This window comes from Gymnoscopelus microlampas (assembly GCF_963454915.1).
Source record: "Gymnoscopelus microlampas genome assembly, chromosome: 24".
NCBI classification, from domain to species: Eukaryota; Metazoa; Chordata; class Actinopteri; order Myctophiformes; family Myctophidae; genus Gymnoscopelus; species Gymnoscopelus microlampas.
In genome coordinates this window covers 36839879-36864353 of record NC_139961.1, presented here as the reverse complement: position 1 = coordinate 36864353, position 24475 = coordinate 36839879, and the positions used below count along the sequence as shown (strand labels likewise).

The 24475-nt window shown below is 44.9% G+C and overlaps 2 protein-coding genes across 2 annotated transcripts; one reads left to right on the top strand and one right to left on the bottom strand.

The window, feature by feature from the left end:
- Positions 1-13135: 13135 nt before the first annotated feature.
- On the top strand, positions 13136-14254 carry LOC311040684 (leukocyte elastase inhibitor-like; the record flags this gene model as incomplete). Its single annotated transcript, XM_084051012.1, has 1 exon — positions 13136-14254. The coding sequence occupies one exon, from the start codon at positions 13136-13138 to the stop codon at positions 14252-14254; it is 1119 nt and encodes a 372-aa protein (XP_083907138.1).
- Positions 14255-15336: 1082 nt separating this feature from the next.
- On the bottom strand, positions 15337-16362 carry LOC311040683 (cyclin-dependent kinase 3-like; the record flags this gene model as incomplete). The annotated part of the gene is made up of 1 exon (XM_084051011.1): positions 15337-16362. One exon carries the CDS (start codon positions 16360-16362, stop codon positions 15337-15339), a length of 1026 nt encoding a protein of 341 aa, XP_083907137.1.
- Positions 16363-24475: the final 8113 nt, after the last annotated feature.

Sequence of the window (24475 nt, the reverse complement as noted above, 5' to 3'; positions counted from 1 at the left end):
AAGCGTGCTGTGGATCTGCTATTTTTTAGGCCCAGGGCTTTAAACCACGCCCCCAGGCCGACAGGCCACGCCCACAGCTCGAAACCACGCCCCCAAACGGCCGGGGGACCGGGGGGCGGGGTCAAGGGGTCAAGGGTCAAGTGGGTCAATGCAGCCACTAGGGGAAATATTCTATCTGCAGAGGTCAACATGTGTGAATTTTTCAAAGTCCAAAAGTCACCATCTGTGAAAATGACTAAGTCCACAAGTGAAAACGGCCAAAGATGGGCTTTTGCCCGGCTCTCCACGGGGCCCCGGGGACCCCCCGGCCCCCACCGAGGTGCCCAGCCAGATCCCAGCTAAGCCCTCTACCTGGCTCTCCATCCGAACCCGGGGACCCACCCTTAAGCGCCCCCTGAGGAGTCCAGACCCAAGCCCGCGGGCGTTAGTTCGCCTCGCCCCTGGGGATATAGCTCGTTTTTTTCCAGAGAGCCATGGCACCACAGGCCGAAGTCCGGCCGTGCAAGGGCTCCCTTGTTGGGGTGCGAGAGCTGAAAAGATGCCCTGTTGAAGGCCCCCCCACGCCAAACCGGGGCGTTCATAGAGGACGCCACCGGGCCAGGTGGAAGCACAGTGACGCGCAGTTCCGTGTTCCGCAGCCCACACAAGCTTTATAAGTTGTAGCGCCCCCTAGTGCCTCTCTGAAATGTCTGTTTTTTTTTTTTTTTTTTTTTTTTTATCAATTTTTTGGGGGTTTTCTGTCCATTTCAGCCCCAAAAAATAAAATGTAACATTGTAAAATGTTCAACAAGGCCACGCCCCCTATTTCACACACACACACACACACACACACACACACACACACACACACACACACACACACACACACACACACACACACACACACACACACACACACACACACACACACACATACAATTTTTGTCGTTCCAATTTGTGTCCTATTTGTCGTATTTGCCTGATCTTCTCTGTATCGTTCCAATTTCCGCTCATTCCTCCGGTTGGTCCCAATCTTCTCTGTATCGTTCCAATTTTTCCTAGGTTAGGGTTAGGGTTAGGCTGTCCGATTCGGCCCCCAGTTACCCAGCATGACACTGTGCTTCCACACAGACATTTTACAATCATTTATATTCTGACACAGGTGTTCTATCGCGTGTAAAACCGCAACCGTGTCAATTCAAGATGCTAAACTGTGACCTGTATATCTGTGGTCACGGCAGGGTGCTCCTGTGTCAGCTTCTGCTGCACATATACTAAAATTGGAACGATACAGAGAAGATTAGCATGGCCCCTGCGCAAAAGACCCTGCACGTTCTTTGAGGTCCTGGGACCCCCTCCCGCAGGCGCCCGCAGGGCGCCTGCGTCGAAAATTTTTTGACCCCCTCCCCGGCCGGGGATCACCCGGGCCCGGGAAACGCGGCCGGCTCGCCCCGGCGCGGCCGGCTCCGCCCGCGGCGGGCGTTCTCGCCCAACATACCCGCGCACCGGCGGGGCGCGGGTATTTCGCCGGTGCGTGGGTATTTTCCCAGACACGCCCTCCGCGCCGGGGAGGCGGGCACGGCCCGGACCCATGCAAATGAGATGCAGGCAGGCGCATGCGGGCAGGAGAGCTGTGTCTATTCAAAACCTTGGCAGTTACACGCTTATAAGCTTTTGCAAAGTGCAAAGTCACCCACATAACAGACGGAAGCACGAGGGGCTTTAACATTTTTATTAGAAAACACACACACACACACACACACACACACACACACACACACACACACACACACACACAAACAAACACACACAAACACACACAAACACACACAAAGTCAGACTAGTGGGGATGAGCAAACACTTAGCATAACAAAGAAGACATCTTTTACTTTCACAAACCAGATAGCCAAATACACTCTTAAAGGATTCTCCCTTGAAAGCATAATAAAAGACTACATGTGATCATACCTCCTCTTAAACATACAAGATCATTTTGTTCATTCAAAATTAGCATTATAATTGCATTTCATGTAGTTTTTTAAATTATGTATGCAAAACTGTGCTATTTATATTGACATAAACATTGTTCTGTCATTTGACATTTAACCACTTAAACCCTATATACTGATTGTTTATGAGTCTGATGTTGAAACTTATTTGTACATCAAACTGTGTAAATAGCAGATATTTATGCTCACAATGTGACTGAGCACGCAAGAGAGAGAGACACACACCTTCTGTAGTCAGTCTTTCCAGTTTGATGGAGCAGGCCTTCGTCAGGAATTCAGTTGGAATATCTGCTGGAAGATATGTAATGTCATTATATTGTCATAAACATTGTTCTGTCATTTGACATTAAACAACTTAAAGCCTATATACTGAATTTTTATGAGTCTGATGTTGATACTTATTTGGACATAAAACTGTGAAAATAACAGCAGATATTTATACTCACAATGTCTACATATAGTCTTGGAACCTATATTTATGCTCTAAATTCATCTCAATAGATATTCAGTGAGTGAGCACTTAAGAGAGAGAGAGACACACCTTCTGTCTTCAGTCTGTCCAGTTTGAGGGAGCAGGCCTTCATCAGGAATTCAGTTGGAATATCTGCTGGAAGATATGTAATGTCATTTCACACTTTTTCTGCTGCTGCCAGACACACACACACACACACACACACACACACACACACACACACACACACACACACACACACACACACACACACACACACACACACACAGTTTTGTAAAAAAAAAACAGTGAAAGTAGCTGATCTACAGGCTCACAATATCAAGATACATACCACGTCTTAGAGCGTCTAGGTTCTGCTCTTCTCTCTGATCCATTTTGAAATTACAGCTAAAATATATATCTGAAAAATACTGGAGCTGAAAAATCCTGTTAGCTTATCAGAGAGAGTGTGTGACTGACTGACTGACTGCTGCCTTCATTTTAAAGACAAGCAGGACCCACCCCCACCCCCCTCCCAGACAAAGGCCTGGCTCCTATGTCTGAACCCAATTTGCATTTACAATGAAAACATGGTGTTAGATTGTCAGTGCACTGTGCATAATCTGCTATTTAAAATAAGGTAGTAATCTGAACACAGCGTGTGTACACTCTAGTTTAGTGAAATTGTGAAGTGTGAACAACAGGACACAGGTGATACAGACAGCGGGGGCATTGCAGGGAATTGCACCCTGTATCCAGCATAAGCTCGAAGTACTTTACTACCAATGCCGTTTAGCTTTGTAACACCATTATTTCCCTTCAAACATGCAGTGAATAATCATATATGTGTGTGTTATCAATTCAATTTTATTAGTGTCCCCCAACATATCCCGTGTCAAATCACAACAAGTTGTCTCAAGATACTTTACATATACTGAGACCCGACAAAGTCCCACCCTGAGCAAGCTATTTTGCGACAGTGGCAACGAAAAACTCCCACTTAACCCATTTTTTGGCGGGAACCCCCAATTTGTAACTATATCTTTCCGAATGGGAACCCCTTTTGGGGTTCATGTTGCCATTCAAATGGGTTAAATGGAAGAAACGTCAGGCAGACCCAGACACATACATAGCTAGATAGATACATACATAGATAGATAGACAGATACAGAAATTAATGACCCCTGCGCAATGAAAGCTGCATGATGTTTGAGTTATTAAATCTTCTATTTTTGACAGACAGACAGACAGACAGACAGACAGACAGACAGACTGACTGACTGACTGACTGACTGACTGACTGACAGACAGACAGATAGATTCATGTAGATTATGAGAAAGTCCCAGAGAGATTTTCCCTCCACTATTTGAAAGTCAGTGTTGCCAGATAGCGAGGGGGAATAAGCAGCCAGGTCTGTGTTATCAAGCACAAAAATAGCACAAAAACAGCAATTATAGGCCACATGAGCACTTCAAACCTATATGTATGTGTGTATGTGTGTTTGAAAATAGCCGATCTACAAGCTCACTAACACAGCTAAAAAAATTGGCAAGCAATTTCACATTGAAAAAAGTCCAGAAAAAGGGCTTATAAAAAGGACCTGGCAACACTGAAGTCACAGCACAGTCTGCCTTCTGTGCAGAAAATGGACACAACACATCAGGTAAAACCATGTTAAATAATCTATATTACCTTCATATTCATTGGACTCTTACAATGTTTAGGTACATTCTGTAATGTGTTACAAATCGTTTTAAGTTGCCTCCTCTGTCTGTGTCATTCTCTTCACTAAAAATGTAAACAACAATGGCTGCCCCCACAGAAAGTGAACAGAGCTGTGTTGCCAGATTCTGCCACTAAGCGAGAGGAATCAGCATTAAAACGTCTATTTAATGGAGCCCTAAAGAAGCATTTATAAGTGCACATGAGTTACATGAGCACTTCAAATCTATATATGTGTGTTTGAAAATAGCAGATCTACAAGCTCACTAACACAACATGCGTTTTGGGCCAAAAAAATCACTGGGAAAAAAATGCCTGAAAAAGTGCTTTGCAGCACGAAAGGGCCTGGCAACACTGGAGACTGGAGACAGTGCAGACTCTCTCCAGTGGGCTTAGATGTACACATAACTTTACACATAAAAGTGATTTGAAACTATACTAAACAAACACCCAAAAATAGCTAATTAAGGTCGAGTCTTCAGCTAAATTAGCTTGTTCTGTACATTATATTCCCAATTTTTGGGGTACATTGTGTGCTTAGATAAAATCCATTGTATGCTAAAGTTTCAATGTACATTGGAGGCTTTACAACAATGGTGGCTGTTCAGGAATGTGAAGTCTAGAGAGAGGGGCGTCTCCCTTTATGACGGACAGTTTTTTAGCACCAATGGGGTGATTTTTATTTAGGAAAGTTTAGGAATGGACCCAGGGGGGCGTCTCCCTTTATGATTGACAGCTTTTTGCACCAATGGGGTGACTTTACTTTAGGAAAGTTTAAGAATAGGCCCAGGGAGGTTGCAGATTGGGCGAGGGGGAGCTGTCAGTCAAAGGAGAAGGGTGTGGCTAAAGAGTAGGAATCTTTAGGACTTTCCTACAGAGAAGATCAGTGTCCTCTAGGCGCAATGAAAGCTGCATGATGTTTGAGTTATTAAATCTTCTATTTTTGACAGACAGACAGACAGACAGACAGACAGACAGACAGACTGACTGACTGACTGACTGACTGACTGACTGACAGACAGACAGATAGATTCATGTAGATTATGAGAAAGTCCCAGAGAGATTTTCCCTCCACTATTTGAAAGTCAGTGTTGCCAGATAGCGAGGGGGAATAAGCAGCCAGGTCTGTGTTATCAAGCACAAAAATAGCACAAAAACAGCAATTATAGGCCACATGAGCACTTCAAACCTATATGTATGTGTGTATGTGTGTTTGAAAATAGCCGATCTACAAGCTCACTAACACAGCTAAAAAAATTGGCAAGCAATTTCACATTGAAAAAAGTCCAGAAAAAGGGCTTATAAAAAGGACCTGGCAACACTGAAGTCACAGCACAGTCTGCCTTCTGTGCAGAAAATGGACACAACACATCAGGTAAAACCATGTTAAATAATCTATATTACCTTCATATTCATTGGACTCTTACAATGTTTAGGTACATTCTGTAATGTGTTACAAATCGTTTTAAGTTGCCTCCTCTGTCTGTGTCATTCTCTTCACTAAAAATGTAAACAACAATGGCTGCCCCCACAGAAAGTGAACAGAGCTGTGTTGCCAGATTCTGCCACTAAGCGAGAGGAATCAGCATTAAAACGTCTATTTAATGGAGCCCTAAAGAAGCATTTATAAGTGCACATGAGTTACATGAGCACTTCAAATCTATATATGTGTGTTTGAAAATAGCAGATCTACAAGCTCACTAACACAACATGCGTTTTGGGCCAAAAAAATCACTGGGAAAAAAATGCCTGAAAAAGTGCTTTGCAGCACGAAAGGGCCTGGCAACACTGGAGACTGGAGACAGTGCAGACTCTCTCCAGTGGGCTTAGATGTACACATAACTTTACACATAAAAGTGATTTGAAACTATACTAAACAAACACCCAAAAATAGCTAATTAAGGTCGAGTCTTCAGCTAAATTAGCTTGTTCTGTACATTATATTCCCAATTTTTGGGGTACATTGTGTGCTTAGATAAAATCCATTGTATGCTAAAGTTTCAATGTACATTGGAGGCTTTACAACAATGGTGGCTGTTCAGGAATGTGAAGTCTAGAGAGAGGGGCGTCTCCCTTTATGACGGACAGTTTTTTAGCACCAATGGGGTGATTTTTATTTAGGAAAGTTTAGGAATGGACCCAGGGGGGCGTCTCCCTTTATGATTGACAGCTTTTTGCACCAATGGGGTGACTTTACTTTAGGAAAGTTTAAGAATAGGCCCAGGGAGGTTGCAGATTGGGCGAGGGGGAGCTGTCAGTCAAAGGAGAAGGGTGTGGCTAAAGAGTAGGAATCTTTAGGACTTTCCTACAGAGAAGATCAGTGTCCTCTAGGCGCAAAAGACCCTGCACGTTCTTTGAGGTCCTGGGACCCCCTCCCGCAGGCGCCCGCAGGGCGCCTGCGTCGAAAATTTTTTGACCCCCTCCCCGGCCGGGGATCACCCGGGCCCGGGAAACGCGGCCGGCTCGCCCCGGCGCGGCCGGCTCCGCCCGCGGCGGGCGTTCTCGCCCAACATACCCGCGCACCGGCGGGGCGCGGGTATTTCGCCGGTGCGTGGGTATTTTCCCAGACACGCCCTCCGCGCCGGGGAGGCGGGCACGGCCCGGACCCATGCAAATGAGATGCAGGCAGGCGCATGCGGGCAGGAGAGCTGTGTCTATTCAAAACCTTGGCAGTTACACGCTTATAAGCTTTTGCAAAGTGCAAAGTCACCCACATAACAGACGGAAGCACGAGGGGCTTTAACATTTTTATTAGAAAACACACACACACACACACACACACACACACACACACACACACACACACACACACACAAACAAACACACACAAACACACACAAACACACACAAAGTCAGACTAGTGGGGATGAGCAAACACTTAGCATAACAAAGAAGACATCTTTTACTTTCACAAACCAGATAGCCAAATACACTCTTAAAGGATTCTCCCTTGAAAGCATAATAAAAGACTACATGTGATCATACCTCCTCTTAAACATACAAGATCATTTTGTTCATTCAAAATTAGCATTATAATTGCATTTCATGTAGTTTTTTAAATTATGTATGCAAAACTGTGCTATTTATATTGACATAAACATTGTTCTGTCATTTGACATTTAACCACTTAAACCCTATATACTGATTGTTTATGAGTCTGATGTTGAAACTTATTTGTACATCAAACTGTGTAAATAGCAGATATTTATGCTCACAATGTGACTGAGCACGCAAGAGAGAGAGACACACACCTTCTGTAGTCAGTCTTTCCAGTTTGATGGAGCAGGCCTTCGTCAGGAATTCAGTTGGAATATCTGCTGGAAGATATGTAATGTCATTATATTGTCATAAACATTGTTCTGTCATTTGACATTAAACAACTTAAAGCCTATATACTGAATTTTTATGAGTCTGATGTTGATACTTATTTGGACATAAAACTGTGAAAATAACAGCAGATATTTATACTCACAATGTCTACATATAGTCTTGGAACCTATATTTATGCTCTAAATTCATCTCAATAGATATTCAGTGAGTGAGCACTTAAGAGAGAGAGAGACACACCTTCTGTCTTCAGTCTGTCCAGTTTGAGGGAGCAGGCCTTCATCAGGAATTCAGTTGGAATATCTGCTGGAAGATATGTAATGTCATTTCACACTTTTTCTGCTGCTGCCAGACACACACACACACACACACACACACACACACACACACACACACACACACACACACACACACACACACACACACACACACACACACAGTTTTGTAAAAAAAAAACAGTGAAAGTAGCTGATCTACAGGCTCACAATATCAAGATACATACCACGTCTTAGAGCGTCTAGGTTCTGCTCTTCTCTCTGATCCATTTTGAAATTACAGCTAAAATATATATCTGAAAAATACTGGAGCTGAAAAATCCTGTTAGCTTATCAGAGAGAGTGTGTGACTGACTGACTGACTGCTGCCTTCATTTTAAAGACAAGCAGGACCCACCCCCACCCCCCTCCCAGACAAAGGCCTGGCTCCTATGTCTGAACCCAATTTGCATTTACAATGAAAACATGGTGTTAGATTGTCAGTGCACTGTGCATAATCTGCTATTTAAAATAAGGTAGTAATCTGAACACAGCGTGTGTACACTCTAGTTTAGTGAAATTGTGAAGTGTGAACAACAGGACACAGGTGATACAGACAGCGGGGGCATTGCAGGGAATTGCACCCTGTATCCAGCATAAGCTCGAAGTACTTTACTACCAATGCCGTTTAGCTTTGTAACACCATTATTTCCCTTCAAACATGCAGTGAATAATCATATATGTGTGTGTTATCAATTCAATTTTATTAGTGTCCCCCAACATATCCCGTGTCAAATCACAACAAGTTGTCTCAAGATACTTTACATATACTGAGACCCGACAAAGTCCCACCCTGAGCAAGCTATTTTGCGACAGTGGCAACGAAAAACTCCCACTTAACCCATTTTTTGGCGGGAACCCCCAATTTGTAACTATATCTTTCCGAATGGGAACCCCTTTTGGGGTTCATGTTGCCATTCAAATGGGTTAAATGGAAGAAACGTCAGGCAGACCCAGACACATACATAGCTAGATAGATACATACATAGATAGATAGACAGATACAGAAATTAATGACCCCTGCGCAATGAAAGCTGCATGATGTTTGAGTTATTAAATCTTCTATTTTTGACAGACAGACAGACAGACAGACAGACAGACAGACAGACTGACTGACTGACTGACTGACTGACTGACTGACAGACAGACAGATAGATTCATGTAGATTATGAGAAAGTCCCAGAGAGATTTTCCCTCCACTATTTGAAAGTCAGTGTTGCCAGATAGCGAGGGGGAATAAGCAGCCAGGTCTGTGTTATCAAGCACAAAAATAGCACAAAAACAGCAATTATAGGCCACATGAGCACTTCAAACCTATATGTATGTGTGTATGTGTGTTTGAAAATAGCCGATCTACAAGCTCACTAACACAGCTAAAAAAATTGGCAAGCAATTTCACATTGAAAAAAGTCCAGAAAAAGGGCTTATAAAAAGGACCTGGCAACACTGAAGTCACAGCACAGTCTGCCTTCTGTGCAGAAAATGGACACAACACATCAGGTAAAACCATGTTAAATAATCTATATTACCTTCATATTCATTGGACTCTTACAATGTTTAGGTACATTCTGTAATGTGTTACAAATCGTTTTAAGTTGCCTCCTCTGTCTGTGTCATTCTCTTCACTAAAAATGTAAACAACAATGGCTGCCCCCACAGAAAGTGAACAGAGCTGTGTTGCCAGATTCTGCCACTAAGCGAGAGGAATCAGCATTAAAACGTCTATTTAATGGAGCCCTAAAGAAGCATTTATAAGTGCACATGAGTTACATGAGCACTTCAAATCTATATATGTGTGTTTGAAAATAGCAGATCTACAAGCTCACTAACACAACATGCGTTTTGGGCCAAAAAAATCACTGGGAAAAAAATGCCTGAAAAAGTGCTTTGCAGCACGAAAGGGCCTGGCAACACTGGAGACTGGAGACAGTGCAGACTCTCTCCAGTGGGCTTAGATGTACACATAACTTTACACATAAAAGTGATTTGAAACTATACTAAACAAACACCCAAAAATAGCTAATTAAGGTCGAGTCTTCAGCTAAATTAGCTTGTTCTGTACATTATATTCCCAATTTTTGGGGTACATTGTGTGCTTAGATAAAATCCATTGTATGCTAAAGTTTCAATGTACATTGGAGGCTTTACAACAATGGTGGCTGTTCAGGAATGTGAAGTCTAGAGAGAGGGGCGTCTCCCTTTATGACGGACAGTTTTTTAGCACCAATGGGGTGATTTTTATTTAGGAAAGTTTAGGAATGGACCCAGGGGGGCGTCTCCCTTTATGATTGACAGCTTTTTGCACCAATGGGGTGACTTTACTTTAGGAAAGTTTAAGAATAGGCCCAGGGAGGTTGCAGATTGGGCGAGGGGGAGCTGTCAGTCAAAGGAGAAGGGTGTGGCTAAAGAGTAGGAATCTTTAGGACTTTCCTACAGAGAAGATCAGTGTCCTCTAGGCGCAATGAAAGCTGCATGATGTTTGAGTTATTAAATCTTCTATTTTTGACAGACAGACAGACAGACAGACAGACAGACAGACAGACTGACTGACTGACTGACTGACTGACTGACTGACAGACAGACAGATAGATTCATGTAGATTATGAGAAAGTCCCAGAGAGATTTTCCCTCCACTATTTGAAAGTCAGTGTTGCCAGATAGCGAGGGGGAATAAGCAGCCAGGTCTGTGTTATCAAGCACAAAAATAGCACAAAAACAGCAATTATAGGCCACATGAGCACTTCAAACCTATATGTATGTGTGTATGTGTGTTTGAAAATAGCCGATCTACAAGCTCACTAACACAGCTAAAAAAATTGGCAAGCAATTTCACATTGAAAAAAGTCCAGAAAAAGGGCTTATAAAAAGGACCTGGCAACACTGAAGTCACAGCACAGTCTGCCTTCTGTGCAGAAAATGGACACAACACATCAGGTAAAACCATGTTAAATAATCTATATTACCTTCATATTCATTGGACTCTTACAATGTTTAGGTACATTCTGTAATGTGTTACAAATCGTTTTAAGTTGCCTCCTCTGTCTGTGTCATTCTCTTCACTAAAAATGTAAACAACAATGGCTGCCCCCACAGAAAGTGAACAGAGCTGTGTTGCCAGATTCTGCCACTAAGCGAGAGGAATCAGCATTAAAACGTCTATTTAATGGAGCCCTAAAGAAGCATTTATAAGTGCACATGAGTTACATGAGCACTTCAAATCTATATATGTGTGTTTGAAAATAGCAGATCTACAAGCTCACTAACACAACATGCGTTTTGGGCCAAAAAAATCACTGGGAAAAAAATGCCTGAAAAAGTGCTTTGCAGCACGAAAGGGCCTGGCAACACTGGAGACTGGAGACAGTGCAGACTCTCTCCAGTGGGCTTAGATGTACACATAACTTTACACATAAAAGTGATTTGAAACTATACTAAACAAACACCCAAAAATAGCTAATTAAGGTCGAGTCTTCAGCTAAATTAGCTTGTTCTGTACATTATATTCCCAATTTTTGGGGTACATTGTGTGCTTAGATAAAATCCATTGTATGCTAAAGTTTCAATGTACATTGGAGGCTTTACAACAATGGTGGCTGTTCAGGAATGTGAAGTCTAGAGAGAGGGGCGTCTCCCTTTATGACGGACAGTTTTTTAGCACCAATGGGGTGATTTTTATTTAGGAAAGTTTAGGAATGGACCCAGGGGGGCGTCTCCCTTTATGATTGACAGCTTTTTGCACCAATGGGGTGACTTTACTTTAGGAAAGTTTAAGAATAGGCCCAGGGAGGTTGCAGATTGGGCGAGGGGGAGCTGTCAGTCAAAGGAGAAGGGTGTGGCTAAAGAGTAGGAATCTTTAGGACTTTCCTACAGAGAAGATCAGTGTCCTCTAGGCGCAAGGATGACACGCAAATTCGTGAAGCGTTCCTCATTTTTAACCATTCTGAGGAAAGGGAGCAAAAAAAAATATTTTAGATTTTTTAAATAATTTTTAGACAGCTTTTAAAGCTTGAAAGGCCTTTAAAAGTCATTGAAAACGCTTGAAATATTAAATGGAGTCATTATTGGGGCCGGGGGTTAGGGTTTGGGCTAGGGTAAGGGTTAGGGTTTGCTTCTATGAAATACGTAATTCATCCTATGAAGTAGGTACTTTTCACAATTCATCCCATACACATTCATTACTGCTGCGGGTGCTATGCTGTGCAGACAGCCCGCTTTCTTATGCTTTTTGTACTTTTGCCATTAACTTTCTATCAATTACAAATTTCATAGGACCATATTTTTTTTTGTCTTTTTAGGGGTCTTCCTAAACACTAGGTGGGGTACATGAGCAGAAAAACTTGGTGTTCCCTGCCACCAGGTTGCGTAGTTGAGCATACTTTGCGAATATTGTGAACATTCATAGAAGTGTTGTACAAATTTGTGATGTTTTACTGTACTGAATAGATGAATAATATATGTTAGCATCTTAGCTTAGCATGTTAGCATGAATTAGCATAATGGTGTAATTACCCGTAGTGGTAGGTTTTGGTACTGGAAAGTGCCCTGTGACGTCAGAAAACAAAATGTCAGATGCTAACTTTGCTAGCATCTTAGCTTAGCATGTTAGCATTAATTAGCATAAAGTTGTAATTTGCCCTAATGGTAGGTTTTGGTACTGGAAAGTGCCCTGTGACGTCAGAAAACAAAATGGCGGATGCTAACTTTATTATCATGCTAAGCTAATATGCTAATAGCGTTAGCATCCTCCATTATGTTATCTGACGTCACAGGGTACCAAAACATACCACTAGGGGAATTTTGCCATTATGCTAATTAATGCTAACATGCTAAGCTAAGATGCTAATAAAGTTAGCATCCGCCATTTTGTTTTTTGACGTCACAGGGCACTTCCCAGTACCAGAACCTACTATTAGGAGTAATTAAACCATTATGCTAATTAATGCTAACCTGCTAAGCTATGATGCTAATAAAGTTAGCATCCGCCATTTTGTTTTCTGACGTCACAGGGCACTTCCCAGTACCAGAATCTACCACCGAAAGTGTTGTGTCTTTTCTATCACTTCTTTTATGGGTGGTGCATTTACTTTTAATAAGCTCCACCCTCCATAAAAAGCAATTGAAGATGCCTACATAAAGGTTTTCATATCTCAGAAGGGAAAGCAGTTTAAACACATATAGTGTGGTAAAGCATTGGATTTGAGGAAGAGAGCTCAAATTTATGCTACCCCTTTGCTGACTGTTTCCTCTGTACTAACTCAGCAGCAGCAGAAGCAGCCCAACTGGAGGGATAAAGACAAACATAGCCGAGTCATAACTAGCAGGTGAAGTGATCATGGTGCCAATCTCATATTTGGACTTTGAGGTGGATTTGTTTAAGGCTTTGAGCAAATCCAAGAACTCCGGGAATGTTTTCTTCTCCCCCATCAGCGTAAGGTCCGCCATGTACATGATGTTTTTGGGAGCGAAGGGCGATACTGCTAAGCAGATTGAAAGGGTCCTCTCATACCATCAAGATGAAGACATCAACTCAAAACGTGCCATTATGGCATCTTCAAGCCCCTCATGCACTTTGAAATTCGGTACGCTGTTGTGCAGGGAGAAGAGTTATAATTTCAAAGCCGATTTCGAACAACAGATACGGAATGTGCACGGTGCCGAAATCACGGCAGCCGATTTCAAAGAATCCCCTGAAACAGCTCGAGTGCTACTGAACGAGTGGGTTGCGACAAAAACCGAACAGATGATACAGCAGGCAGCGCCAGAAGGTTCATTTACTGAGCACACTAAACTTGCTGTACTCGACTTTGTGTACTTCAAAGGGAACTGGCGTTTGCCTTTCGAAGAATCCGACACCCGGGAAAGGCAATTTCACATTACCGCAAATAGGAGTGTGCCTGTACTCATGATGCATCTTGAAAGTACCGAACTACCCTACCACCACTGCAAGGAACAAAGGTTACAGGTGCTGGAGTTGCCATATGCCTCGGGTGACATGAGCATGATCTTGTTACTACCCGATAAACCTAAGCACGGGGAAGACCCCCTGGAACAGCTGGAGAATGAGTTGACTGCTGCAAAACTCACGGATTGGCTCAAAAAGACAAGACCATGTGAAATCAACTTGTACCTGCCAAAATTTGCATTGAAGGAAACATATGACATGAAGATATTTCTCATAGAACTGGGCATTAAGGACTTGTTCCAGCCCGGTAAGGCTGATCTCTCTGGAATCTATGGTCACCATGGTCTCCGTTGTGATGTGCTGGCTCACCAAGCATGCATTGATGTCAATGAAAAGGGCTCAGAGGCCGCTGCTGTAACTTCTCTGATCCAATCTGATGGTCCAACTCGGATGGGAGAAGACTTCATTGCCGATCACCCCTTGATTTTCATCATAAGGCACAACAAGACCAATTCCATACTTTTCTTTGGAAAATTCTCATCTCCTTAGAATGAGCTTGATCTACATATACAGTATGTTTTTGAAGTAACAAAGGTCGCTGTTTATGCATTGTAATTGCGTTCCTGTAAAATTAGTAAAATAACGTAATAAAAGACATCTGCAAGAGTGGTGGTGTGTTTTCCTGTGTCTTCAGGTCAAACTTCATTCGTTCATTTGACAGCTTGAGGTTTTTCTGACAAACAGGTGTTGGGACTAAATGTTAGATCATGTTCTGTATTCATAAAGCTAACAGAACAGAGTCATCAAAAACAATGTATCCAATGTAAAGAAACAGAACACCAAAGATGGTTTACTATCGTTTATTGATAAGATAGAGTTAGGACATGTTCATTGTGATGATTACAATATTTGTCTCCTTCACACCTTGCCTTGCAATGTCTCTTTTCCTTGCTGCACTTTCAAATGAGGCAACGAGTGTTTGGAGTTTTCTGTTTTCTCTCTGTCTGGAAGCAGTATGTTTCATTTCTGAATGTGATGTGTCTCTCTCTAAATGTGTCTAAAGGTCAAATTCAGTTCAGGGCAGTTGAGGTATTCTGACAGAATACCAGAAGTATTATGACAAACTAGTGTGAGTGAAGGTCAAACTGATTTCATTTGACAATGGTACAAAAAGTTATTCTGACAAAGTCATGAACTGAGTTTGACCTATACATTGAAAACACATAACACTTTGTTTTAGTCTGAAGAGAGACAGAAAGAAAACACACAATCTCTCTGTCTTCTCTCAGTCTTGATATCAAATGTCTGTACTTGTGAGAAATAAACACATCAACAAAAGAAACAGGCACACGTTGAATGATGTTTTCTTTGTTATTTATGTATTAAAGTCAAAATGATAACATAAAATAGATACCTTTAAGGACAGGATTACAATTGTTTGCTCATGATAAAAAAATAAAACAAGTGTTTTACTTATCTATTCATTGTTCTTGTCATTCTTTAGGTGATTTTCTCCTCCAATGTATACATGTTTGGCTGAAAAATACTGGACATATTGGTGGTAGGAGGCAGTGCATAGCACATTAAAATGATGAAAACACAGAAAAGAGGGTCAAACAATGAACCTTAACTTAACAGGATAGGGAATATAGCTCATGGCAAGTAAGGCTGAGGTCCTTTATATTCCCTTTGCTGAGCTCCTCTGATTTTTGCAAACAGCTCTGGTACAGTTTCAAGAGCAACTCTTTCTCATCATCCGTAATCTCTGCCAGTTGGCTCCACTCCTTGTTCTCATACAGCTGTTTAGCAGTCATCCTCTGTGCAGGGTTGGGTTGGAGCAGGGAAAATACGACAGCCTTCACCACAGGCAGACGCAATACATTCGGCATCAGCTTCTCCCGTGCCTTTAGCGAGCCGCCGTCGCCCGGCATGTCTATCAGCATGCTCACCAATTGGAAGTACGCACGCTCTAGCTGCTTTTTATCTTTTGCGCTTTCAAGCACACTATCCCAGAATAATCTCTTCTTCTCCACTGATTCGGCTATTAAGACGCCTAGGCTCCAGTTGTCTATGTCTGTTGAATAGTTAGTATTTCCATCGGCCAGCTCAGGGGCTCTGTATAACAAAGTGCATACCCCACCACTCATCTCTGTTGAGTTGACCCATCTGGAAAAGCCGAAGTCTGCAATCTTGGCCCTCAGGTTGGCATCAACCAACACGTTATTCGCAGTCAAGTCCCTGTGGATAATACCCATCTTATGCACATGCGCAAGACCACATGCCACGTCCTGGGATACTTTGGCAACAAAGCTGAGCGGCAACTTGTGTGATATGATCATTCTCTCGACGGTAACTGGCAAGTATTCCATGGTGAAAGCGTGCGATTTTTCATTTTTTACATTTGGGAGACCTGTGAGTATGAACCCTTCGTGGAAGGTTACAATGTTTGGGTGGCTACTCAGCCTACTCAGAATGCGTATCTCCCTGGCAAAGTCCAGGGGAAAGGATTTTGCCTTGTACTGTGTTGTGGCCACCTTCATTGCAAACTCCTGGCCACATCGTTCAACCACCTTGAACACCTTCCCAAATGAGCCCTCACCCACAAGCTTGATCTCTTTGTAATCAATGGGTATGATTACCCAATGATTGGACTCCATGGTGCAGACCTTGCTGATAAACCTTAAGGAATGGCTTTATATCCTTATTTTGCATCCCCTTTGTCCTTCTCCTTCAAAACAGGGCGGATCCTTGTGTGCATTGCCCAGAACACTATATAACAGACTCATTACTTTTTTGAAAAGCAGACAACTTTACCTTTTCAAATGGATAACATACAAGGGGGACTACAGGAACAGGATTCTGTTAAACGAACAGCCAATCCATTTATGAGAGGTCGGGTTAAATGGATGAATGATACAGATGGAGGCAAAAATATTTCACCCGATGATCATTCATTTTATGCTGCTGAAGCCGCATTGTGTATGCTACCTTCACAGCACAATGAGCCCAGCAAATCGAAATCGTCACATTTTGCGTGGTTAGGTGACCCCTGTAACATGGAACACACTGGGGTTGATGATAATCACAGGTGTGCAGCTTGCAAACTTGTCCTTACAAAGTTTTTACCGGGTGATACACTTTTAAATCAACATGCTTACTTCACCAGAGGAGAATGTCCGTATCTCAGAGCTAACTATACACCAGAGCGGCTAGAAATTGAAATCGGACAGGAAAGGTTTCGCAGAGGGTTTATTGCACATCCAAAAGCAATCACTGTCCCGGATGCATGGAAACTATCTGAAGTGAAATTAACAAACAAAATATTTGTTACGCTGGCTACCCATGAATGGTGTTACTTATGTGGCCGTTCACCCGGGGATCATATGCAGGGGTGTTACCAAAAAATGACAGAGCTGATACACAGACTTAAAAATGGTCTTCTCGAATTAAAGTTCTAGTTATATCAGATCATTCATGTTTCATTTTATTGAAGGGGATGTGGGGGGTGTCATAGAAAAAGTTTGTCATAGAAAACCATTTGTTTCTGTCGTAACCATGGGGGTATTTCATCTCTGTTTATTTCACAGCAAAAATAACAATGCATAAAGACACAACCTATATCAACACTACCTCAGCCATGCAGAAACAGCAGTAGGTTTATGTGCAGCAGTTCGACCAGAGCCACCAGCTGCATATAGGCACAACCTAGAGCATTCAGGTCCTGCCTTACATTTAGCACAAAGCGGTTCTCTAGGCTGCCCACGCTGCAGCCCAGATCGTCCCTGGTCGCTCGCGAGTACCTTTGCCCCGTGACACATTGTAGCCTTACATACTCCTCGATGGTTCTCTGGTAATCAGCATCGCAGCAGCGCGTGAGCTGCATCTCGCCATGGTCAGACTGGGTCAAACGAACACTCAGGATAGGGTTGAGCGCGCCGCATACAGTGATGACTGACTCCGTGCCGCCGGTGAATTTGCATGTTACAGGCTCCACACCTGCATTGGGCAGCTGCTCTGATATATTTATAGCACACAATGAGTAGATGTTCATAAAAGCATACGAGTTGGCTTGTGAGATCAACGTCAGCGCCTTGGCTCTCACCAGGTTCTGCAGGTCAAGCAGCTTTTCCCTGAGCTTGCTGTACAGTTGCTCATACTCTGTGATCAACAACCCAGGTTTGGTAACCTTGTCGGGCATCATTTCTCTGTGCTCTCCATATGTCCTGGGCCTCTTGGGTGGCTGTTGGACACACCCTGCTCCATCACGATCCCACTCGGGGAGAGTTCCATAACAGGCCAGAATGGCAGAGGCCACAAAGAATCGGCCAGGTGTCCTGCTATCTACCTGCCCGGGCCCACACCTTTGCATAAGGGACTATGTCACCTTCTTAGGTTACCTTGCAGATGAGATAGTCGTGGCGACTGCTGAACACGCTGTCCCACTTCAGGGTTCCGTACTGACTTCAAGGTGTTTAATAGATTGCCTGGCTGACTACAGGTTGCTGGTTGCAGGCTGCTCTCTGTGGTCCCCTCGTCGTTCGGCATACACAGAATTTAACACGCAGCTGCATGGGGGCTTCTCATACCTGCGAACCTCGGGTCCGGTGTTGTTGGAATTCCTGGAGAAGCTGGTGCCAATCTATTGTCGCCTCTGCTTCCTCACTGTGAGGCACGAAGAGGCCAAGGAGAACGCACAGGCACTGGCCGCAGACCTGCGTGTTAAGCACACTAACGGGGCAGCATCATTCAAGATCAGAACACTCGAGTACCTGGCAACCAACCTATCAGCAACAGTACCCGCAGAGTGGGGGTATCTCTCGCGTTCACCTGATGTTTCGCCCTCTTGTAAGATTGGTGCGGAATTGTTGTGGAGCCATTTGACTCTGCTGTATGCTGGACACCGGAAGCTACTGTTATTCAACTTGGGAGAATTCTTTTCCAGAACCCAACCCTCACTTCAGCTTTGCCCCTGGGAGCTCAAGAATGCGTTGTTTCTCCATGGTCACGAACACAAGCCACACTTGCCGCACAAGGTTCGAGAGAACCCCGCCACGTCCGCTCGCAAGTGTCCCATCCTGGCATGTGGACCCAAATGCCCACGCGCAAAAGCCAAGAGCGCGAGGCTGTACGAGTCGCGGACCTCACGGCTGTGCTGGCTCACGGGCCTTTGGTGCATGGATGCGGACGTGCACCGACGTGCCCTTCGTTGGCTCTACACACCGGAGCCCTACTCAGCGTTCATCCCATCTGAGGGAAAAGTGGAAAAGCCCTAACGCAATGCTAAGGTACACGGGCAGCTGTGTGGTGCCCCTAGCTGGTGATGTCTTGCTACACGTGCTGCAGGTAAACACTGTGGGAAATCAACAGTTTCACTCACTGGTATTCTCCAAATCCCTACGCAAGTATGCAGAGGTGCAGTCCAATACCACCAAGACACTAAAGAAATCCAGGCTCAGCTTTGTTTCGCACAAGAAGAGGCTATGCTCACGCCATGGCCACAGGAACACCTACATAGAGTTCACGACCAACGTGAGCCGAAGCGCTAACTTCACATCCAATGCAAAAGAGCCACTCCAACCATATTTCAGGAGCACCTTTGAGACCATTTCGCTAGCACAGGGACGGGCTGTCACCTCAGCGAGACCGTTCACTGTCAGCAATGAGAATATCACGTGCTATATCTACGGCGTAGCCAACCCTGCTGCAGTGGTGCTGAAAATGAAGATGAACAATGTGGATTTTCACGAGCCTTTCTTCTTCTCCTCGGTCAATGTGTGCGGGAGCGAGAGTCACCAGCTTTTCACATCCATGGCCATCAACTCGCAGAAGGTGAAGAACGCAGAAGTGGAACTTCCCAACGCACTGAACAAGGTGGCCCGCATGGTTGAAATCCACGTGCACCTCAACAGGCTCTGCTGCCAGCTGGCTCAGGAACGACGCGGGATGCTCACCTCGAAGGAGAAGCTGTGTATAGTTTACCTTACCGAGACATGGTTTGCAGGGATCGTTGACCGCAGCTCGCCCAGGTACTGGCACCAGTACAGCAGTCATATACACAGGGAATTCGAAAAATACAAGAGCCCAATGTCGTCTCACCAGGACAAGGTGCTGATGAACTACCACGCGAAGAACCCTGAGTTTGTGCACCTTACCCGCTGGCTGCTTAAGAACCCCAGCGAGCAACACCACAAGATGATAATCGACCATGAGGCATACTTAAGGGCCGAGAGCAAGCTCCATGCCAGGGCGGAACTCATTGTAACCGTATGGAAGCATGTCGCTCAACACAACGCAAGAGCACCAGAGGGATTTCCCCCCGTCTCATCTATACGTTTCGAAGATCTCGGATATAGTGAACAAGCATTACGAGAGTCTATTGGTGGATACGGGTCTCTCCTCGACTAAAGTTAAGGCTCAAGTCAACAGGCGCGATCGCAGTAAGGAAATCAGGGATCTGGTGACGAGCAAAGAGAAGAGGCTGCGAAAGCTCGAGGATTGCATCAAGGACCTAGAGAGCGTGAACTTTGCGGGGGGTTCTCACGGAGCTGAACAGGCATCCACCTCAGAGTTTGATGGTGATTGGAAGTTCCTCTACCTGGAGACCGGGCGCCCATTTGGCTACATGCGCTTGGAGGCTATGGATGTTGAGGGGAACTTGGGTACTTTCGGTCTCCCGAGTAACGTACTTGCTGAGGCGAGTTTGAAACAGCACAAACGCGGTTGCGAAGAAAACCCACAAGGAGGAGTATTCAGCGAAATCAAATGCCCTGCCTGCGGAACCTATTTTCACCTGTACAAATTTTGGTTTCACGCGCTTGAGGAGATCTGCCGCAACAATGTTCGAGTGCACGCTTACATGAGGGATGACAGGTGGATTGTTCCGAGCTCCTCTGGATGGACCATTCCTATTTACCATCTCCAGTTGTTCGATCGCACACAGGAGCTGGCCAACTGTTTGAGCTTGCTCAATATTGATGCCAACCTGGATACGGACCAAAGTTTCTGTGACCTTTTGGACAGAAGATGCTTAATGCTTAGCAGTTTAACTGGAGAGTAACTATGGATGGGTCGATTGTCGAGCGATACCTTGGGAAACGTTCAATAAAATTCGATATATTTGCTGGAGTGCATATCGAAAACGGGGATCCACAGTTTGTGAGCTATGCCACCTCGCCGCAGCACAAGAGATGCTTCGCTAACAAGATGGAGCACATGCAGCGTGTCAACCAGTTCTTGAATGCCTTGTTGAATGTAAGGCAAACTTACGAAATATTGCTATACGTGCCAAAGCCATTTCAGAACACCACAGTGTGGATCAGAGTCTCGCTAGATAATATTGACTCCCTCAGCCTGGAGATCCTGTGGAGTCTACCAGGACGCGGGAGTTTAGACCCTAAGGGTTTCCTCAACCTCATGTTTGATAATGTCTTGCCCACCCAGGTGACAATCAACAGCGAACGACTGCTCAGTCTCTGCTCGACCAAAGAAAACCTGATTAGCCGCTATACTGCACTTGCCGCAGAAGTGTTGCACTGTCATTCACCTACCAAAGCTAACCCAAAAACCAACACAGGTATTGCGATTTCCTGCAGGGTGAAAAAAAGACCCAGATCACACAGGGAAGGTAGTAACGTAAACACCTTTACTCAATCTTCAGAAAAGACAAAGCACATCTTGCCTGGGACTTGTAGGGGTATCAACCATGTTGAAACTTTGAACAGGAGGAAGAGGCAGAACTGGACCCGTTCCAGGCGTCTCCTGCACACTTCTGGCTCTATGAAAAGGTATGCTTCTGATGACCTCACATTTGGTACAGAGAGCCCCGTGACCCCTCCAGCAGATGGATCAGATCATGAGCAAGTGGGTCACTCCTTAACCGTTAATGACTCCCCTGCTGTGGATAAACACAAGGATCCTGATACCTATTTCGTGGCAATGCACGATCACTCTCTGAAGCCTCCTTCCGTGCACGAGGAACACAATCCCTTGGATCTGACTCCGAAATCCATGTGTTTGCTGATGTGACCTCCATTTTCTCTTTATCATCCCTTTCTAGTGGGCTGTGCTTTATGTCTGACATGCTGAGACCCAGTTTGTGAGATAGGAGCAGGGCGTAGGCTGACTGAGTCAGGTTTTCTCTCACCAGCATGATCTCGTTTACAGGCAGAGAGCCATCTGGCCTTCTGCCCACAAGGTTGTCTGCAAACGTGCGTCCTGAGATGTTGAGCAGTTCCACAAAGAAAGTGTGGAATGTGTGACTTGGTGAGCCAGAGTCCAACTCCCGGCCCTGGTTCCTGCTGGTGTACTGGATTGCGTTGTGTCTCCTTTCGAACTGACTGAAGCCAGACAGTGTGCTGCGCCAGAAGTTGGTCCACATGTTAAGGATCTCCTCGATCTGTGATATGTTCGCAGCCGAAGGATAGTGACACAGCAGTCTGACTTCAGGGCCAAGGTCCTTGACCGGATCATCTACAGAGTCCATGGCATCTTCATTCATAGCCTTCATCTGCTTCACAGCCGCTTCTGCAGCGGAGATCAGCCTTATGTCCTTGTTTGGGTTGCATTGAACTTTGAGCTCAAGCAGTGCCCTCTCGGGGTCTGTGGACAGAGTCCTCAGGAATTGGTCGATCACGATTTTGTCTTTGCTGTCTTCGACCAAAGAAATGAGCATTGTGCTCAGTTTTTGTGTGAGACATGCAGACCTATGTGTCGAGGTGTCAGCACCTGGCCGTAATAGCACATTGTTCAGAACCTCTGGTGGAATACTAAACAAATCGGAACTCCTGTCATTGATCAGCATTTCTGTCACCCTATCAATGGGACCCCTAGGAGAGGGGCCTCCTGTGCCATCTTCATTCATAGAGAGCACCACTTCAGCGAACCTGCCTACAGCTGAGGAATGCAAGGATGGACCAGATGATGTGTACATGCGCCGGTTGGAGGACATGCGTAACCCCTTGACAGTCTCCTCAAATAGCGTGGACCAGCCCTTGACTGTGGCATAAGCCCTGCTGGCCAAGGTACACACAGGAGCACAGGATGTGTCTGTCCTCAGCACCGAAATGTGCTCATACACTATACCCTGGACTGAGGCCGTTACCATGTCCGTCACTGGATCGTAGAATGCCAGGCAGCCCGAAGGCCTGCACTCAGGCACCACAGGGCAACGGCCATGCTCGAGCGTTTTGACCACCTCCCACAGATCTACAACGGATATCTTAATTTCACTTTCGCGCTTCCCGGCCATTAAAATATCACCAATCCATTCGCTGATCAGCTTGCACACCACATTGGTGAGATTGCTGGGCACAATGTTTTCCATCAACTCTTTTAGCCGATCTGGTACCTCACTGATGTCCACATTGAGGAGCAGCTCAAGCACCTTTCTATGTGCCTCCTGTTCCTGCATGGCTTCTAAAGCCGCCTCCCTAGGACCCATGGCAGATAAGTGCTTGCTTCTTACGCTTGAGCTCAGGCATCTCCCGGTAGCTCGGACAACATTTGTGTTAGCTGTCCTGCCAAACAAGCCAAAACGCAGCTCCCTGAGCTCCCTCCAGGGCACAAACAAGCAGGGAACGAAGCCCTCGAGCACAGTCCAGCGCACAAGGTTTCTCAGCGTGTCCTTGATGTGATTACCCACATGCGTGAACGGGTACTGATTGAGCAGAAATTGCACAAGCGTAGATGCACTTTCGCAGTTGCCGCCCAACACGTGGTACAGCAACAGTTGCACTGAAAGGTGTGGGTTGAACGAATTGACAATCTCCTCGATGACAATGTTCAGCTGTTGGTCCTCACCCACCAGGAGCTGTGCCTCAGTGTTTCTGTACAGTGCACTATGCAGAGGAATCAGTTCATGTTGCTTCTCACCACGCTGTCCCACTGACCAACTAAGGTTTCCTCCTAAGCGCTCTGGGTTCCGGTTGGCTAGAGCTATCGCAGACAGTTTCTTTTCTTCCTTATCCATGGACTCGTTTTCTCTTGTACCTTTTTTCTGCAGCTGTGTCCCTCTGTTTTGTTTGTTCATTTTTTTATTGATTTGTGTTTGTTTGTTTTGTATCATGTAAGATTGTGAGTGAACCTTCAATAAAAACGTTTTTTTTTAAAGCACAAGTACTCTGAGCCTGTTGTGTTCTATTGTATTTTGTTCAGCGGGCCGGGCTGGTTAGTAATACTAACATGCTTCTGGACTGGCTTTATTGTGTTTAATCGCCTTGTGAGTCGCTAACATGCCGTTTTTCATAGCCAGACTCATATGCTGCCTGTGCAGCCCAGGAAGCTACCTGGAGGATGAGCTGGCTGAGGACAGTGAGGATGATGAGGACGGCGAACGGGACATCCTCGGCAGAGCCGATAAGCAACGAAAACAGAGGGAGGTAGAAAATGTGCACCGAGCTGTGGCGAGGATCACAAACTCAGTTATGTTTTCCCAGCGGGCGAGTGAGCACCCCAGAGACCAAACATTACTAATGAAAGCAGAGAGAGCCGAGGAAGCAATGGCCAGGTCTTTGGCTGAAATCAGGCACAGAGTGCTGGGCTTTTTACCCATACAGCGCTTGAAGAAGCAGCACGCGAAGCAGCACGAGAAGCAAGTCAAAGTGACAAAGTTGCACAAGTCAGGTCATCTAAATACCCCCAGATAGGACGTGGGCACTCTGTCCGCGTAAAGAGCGTAAAGATGAGCACAAATGTATTGGATAACTCCTCGTTTTCCCTTGTTCCCAGCGCCTATCTGCAATATACGGAACAGGGTGCCCCGGGATTTCTTGA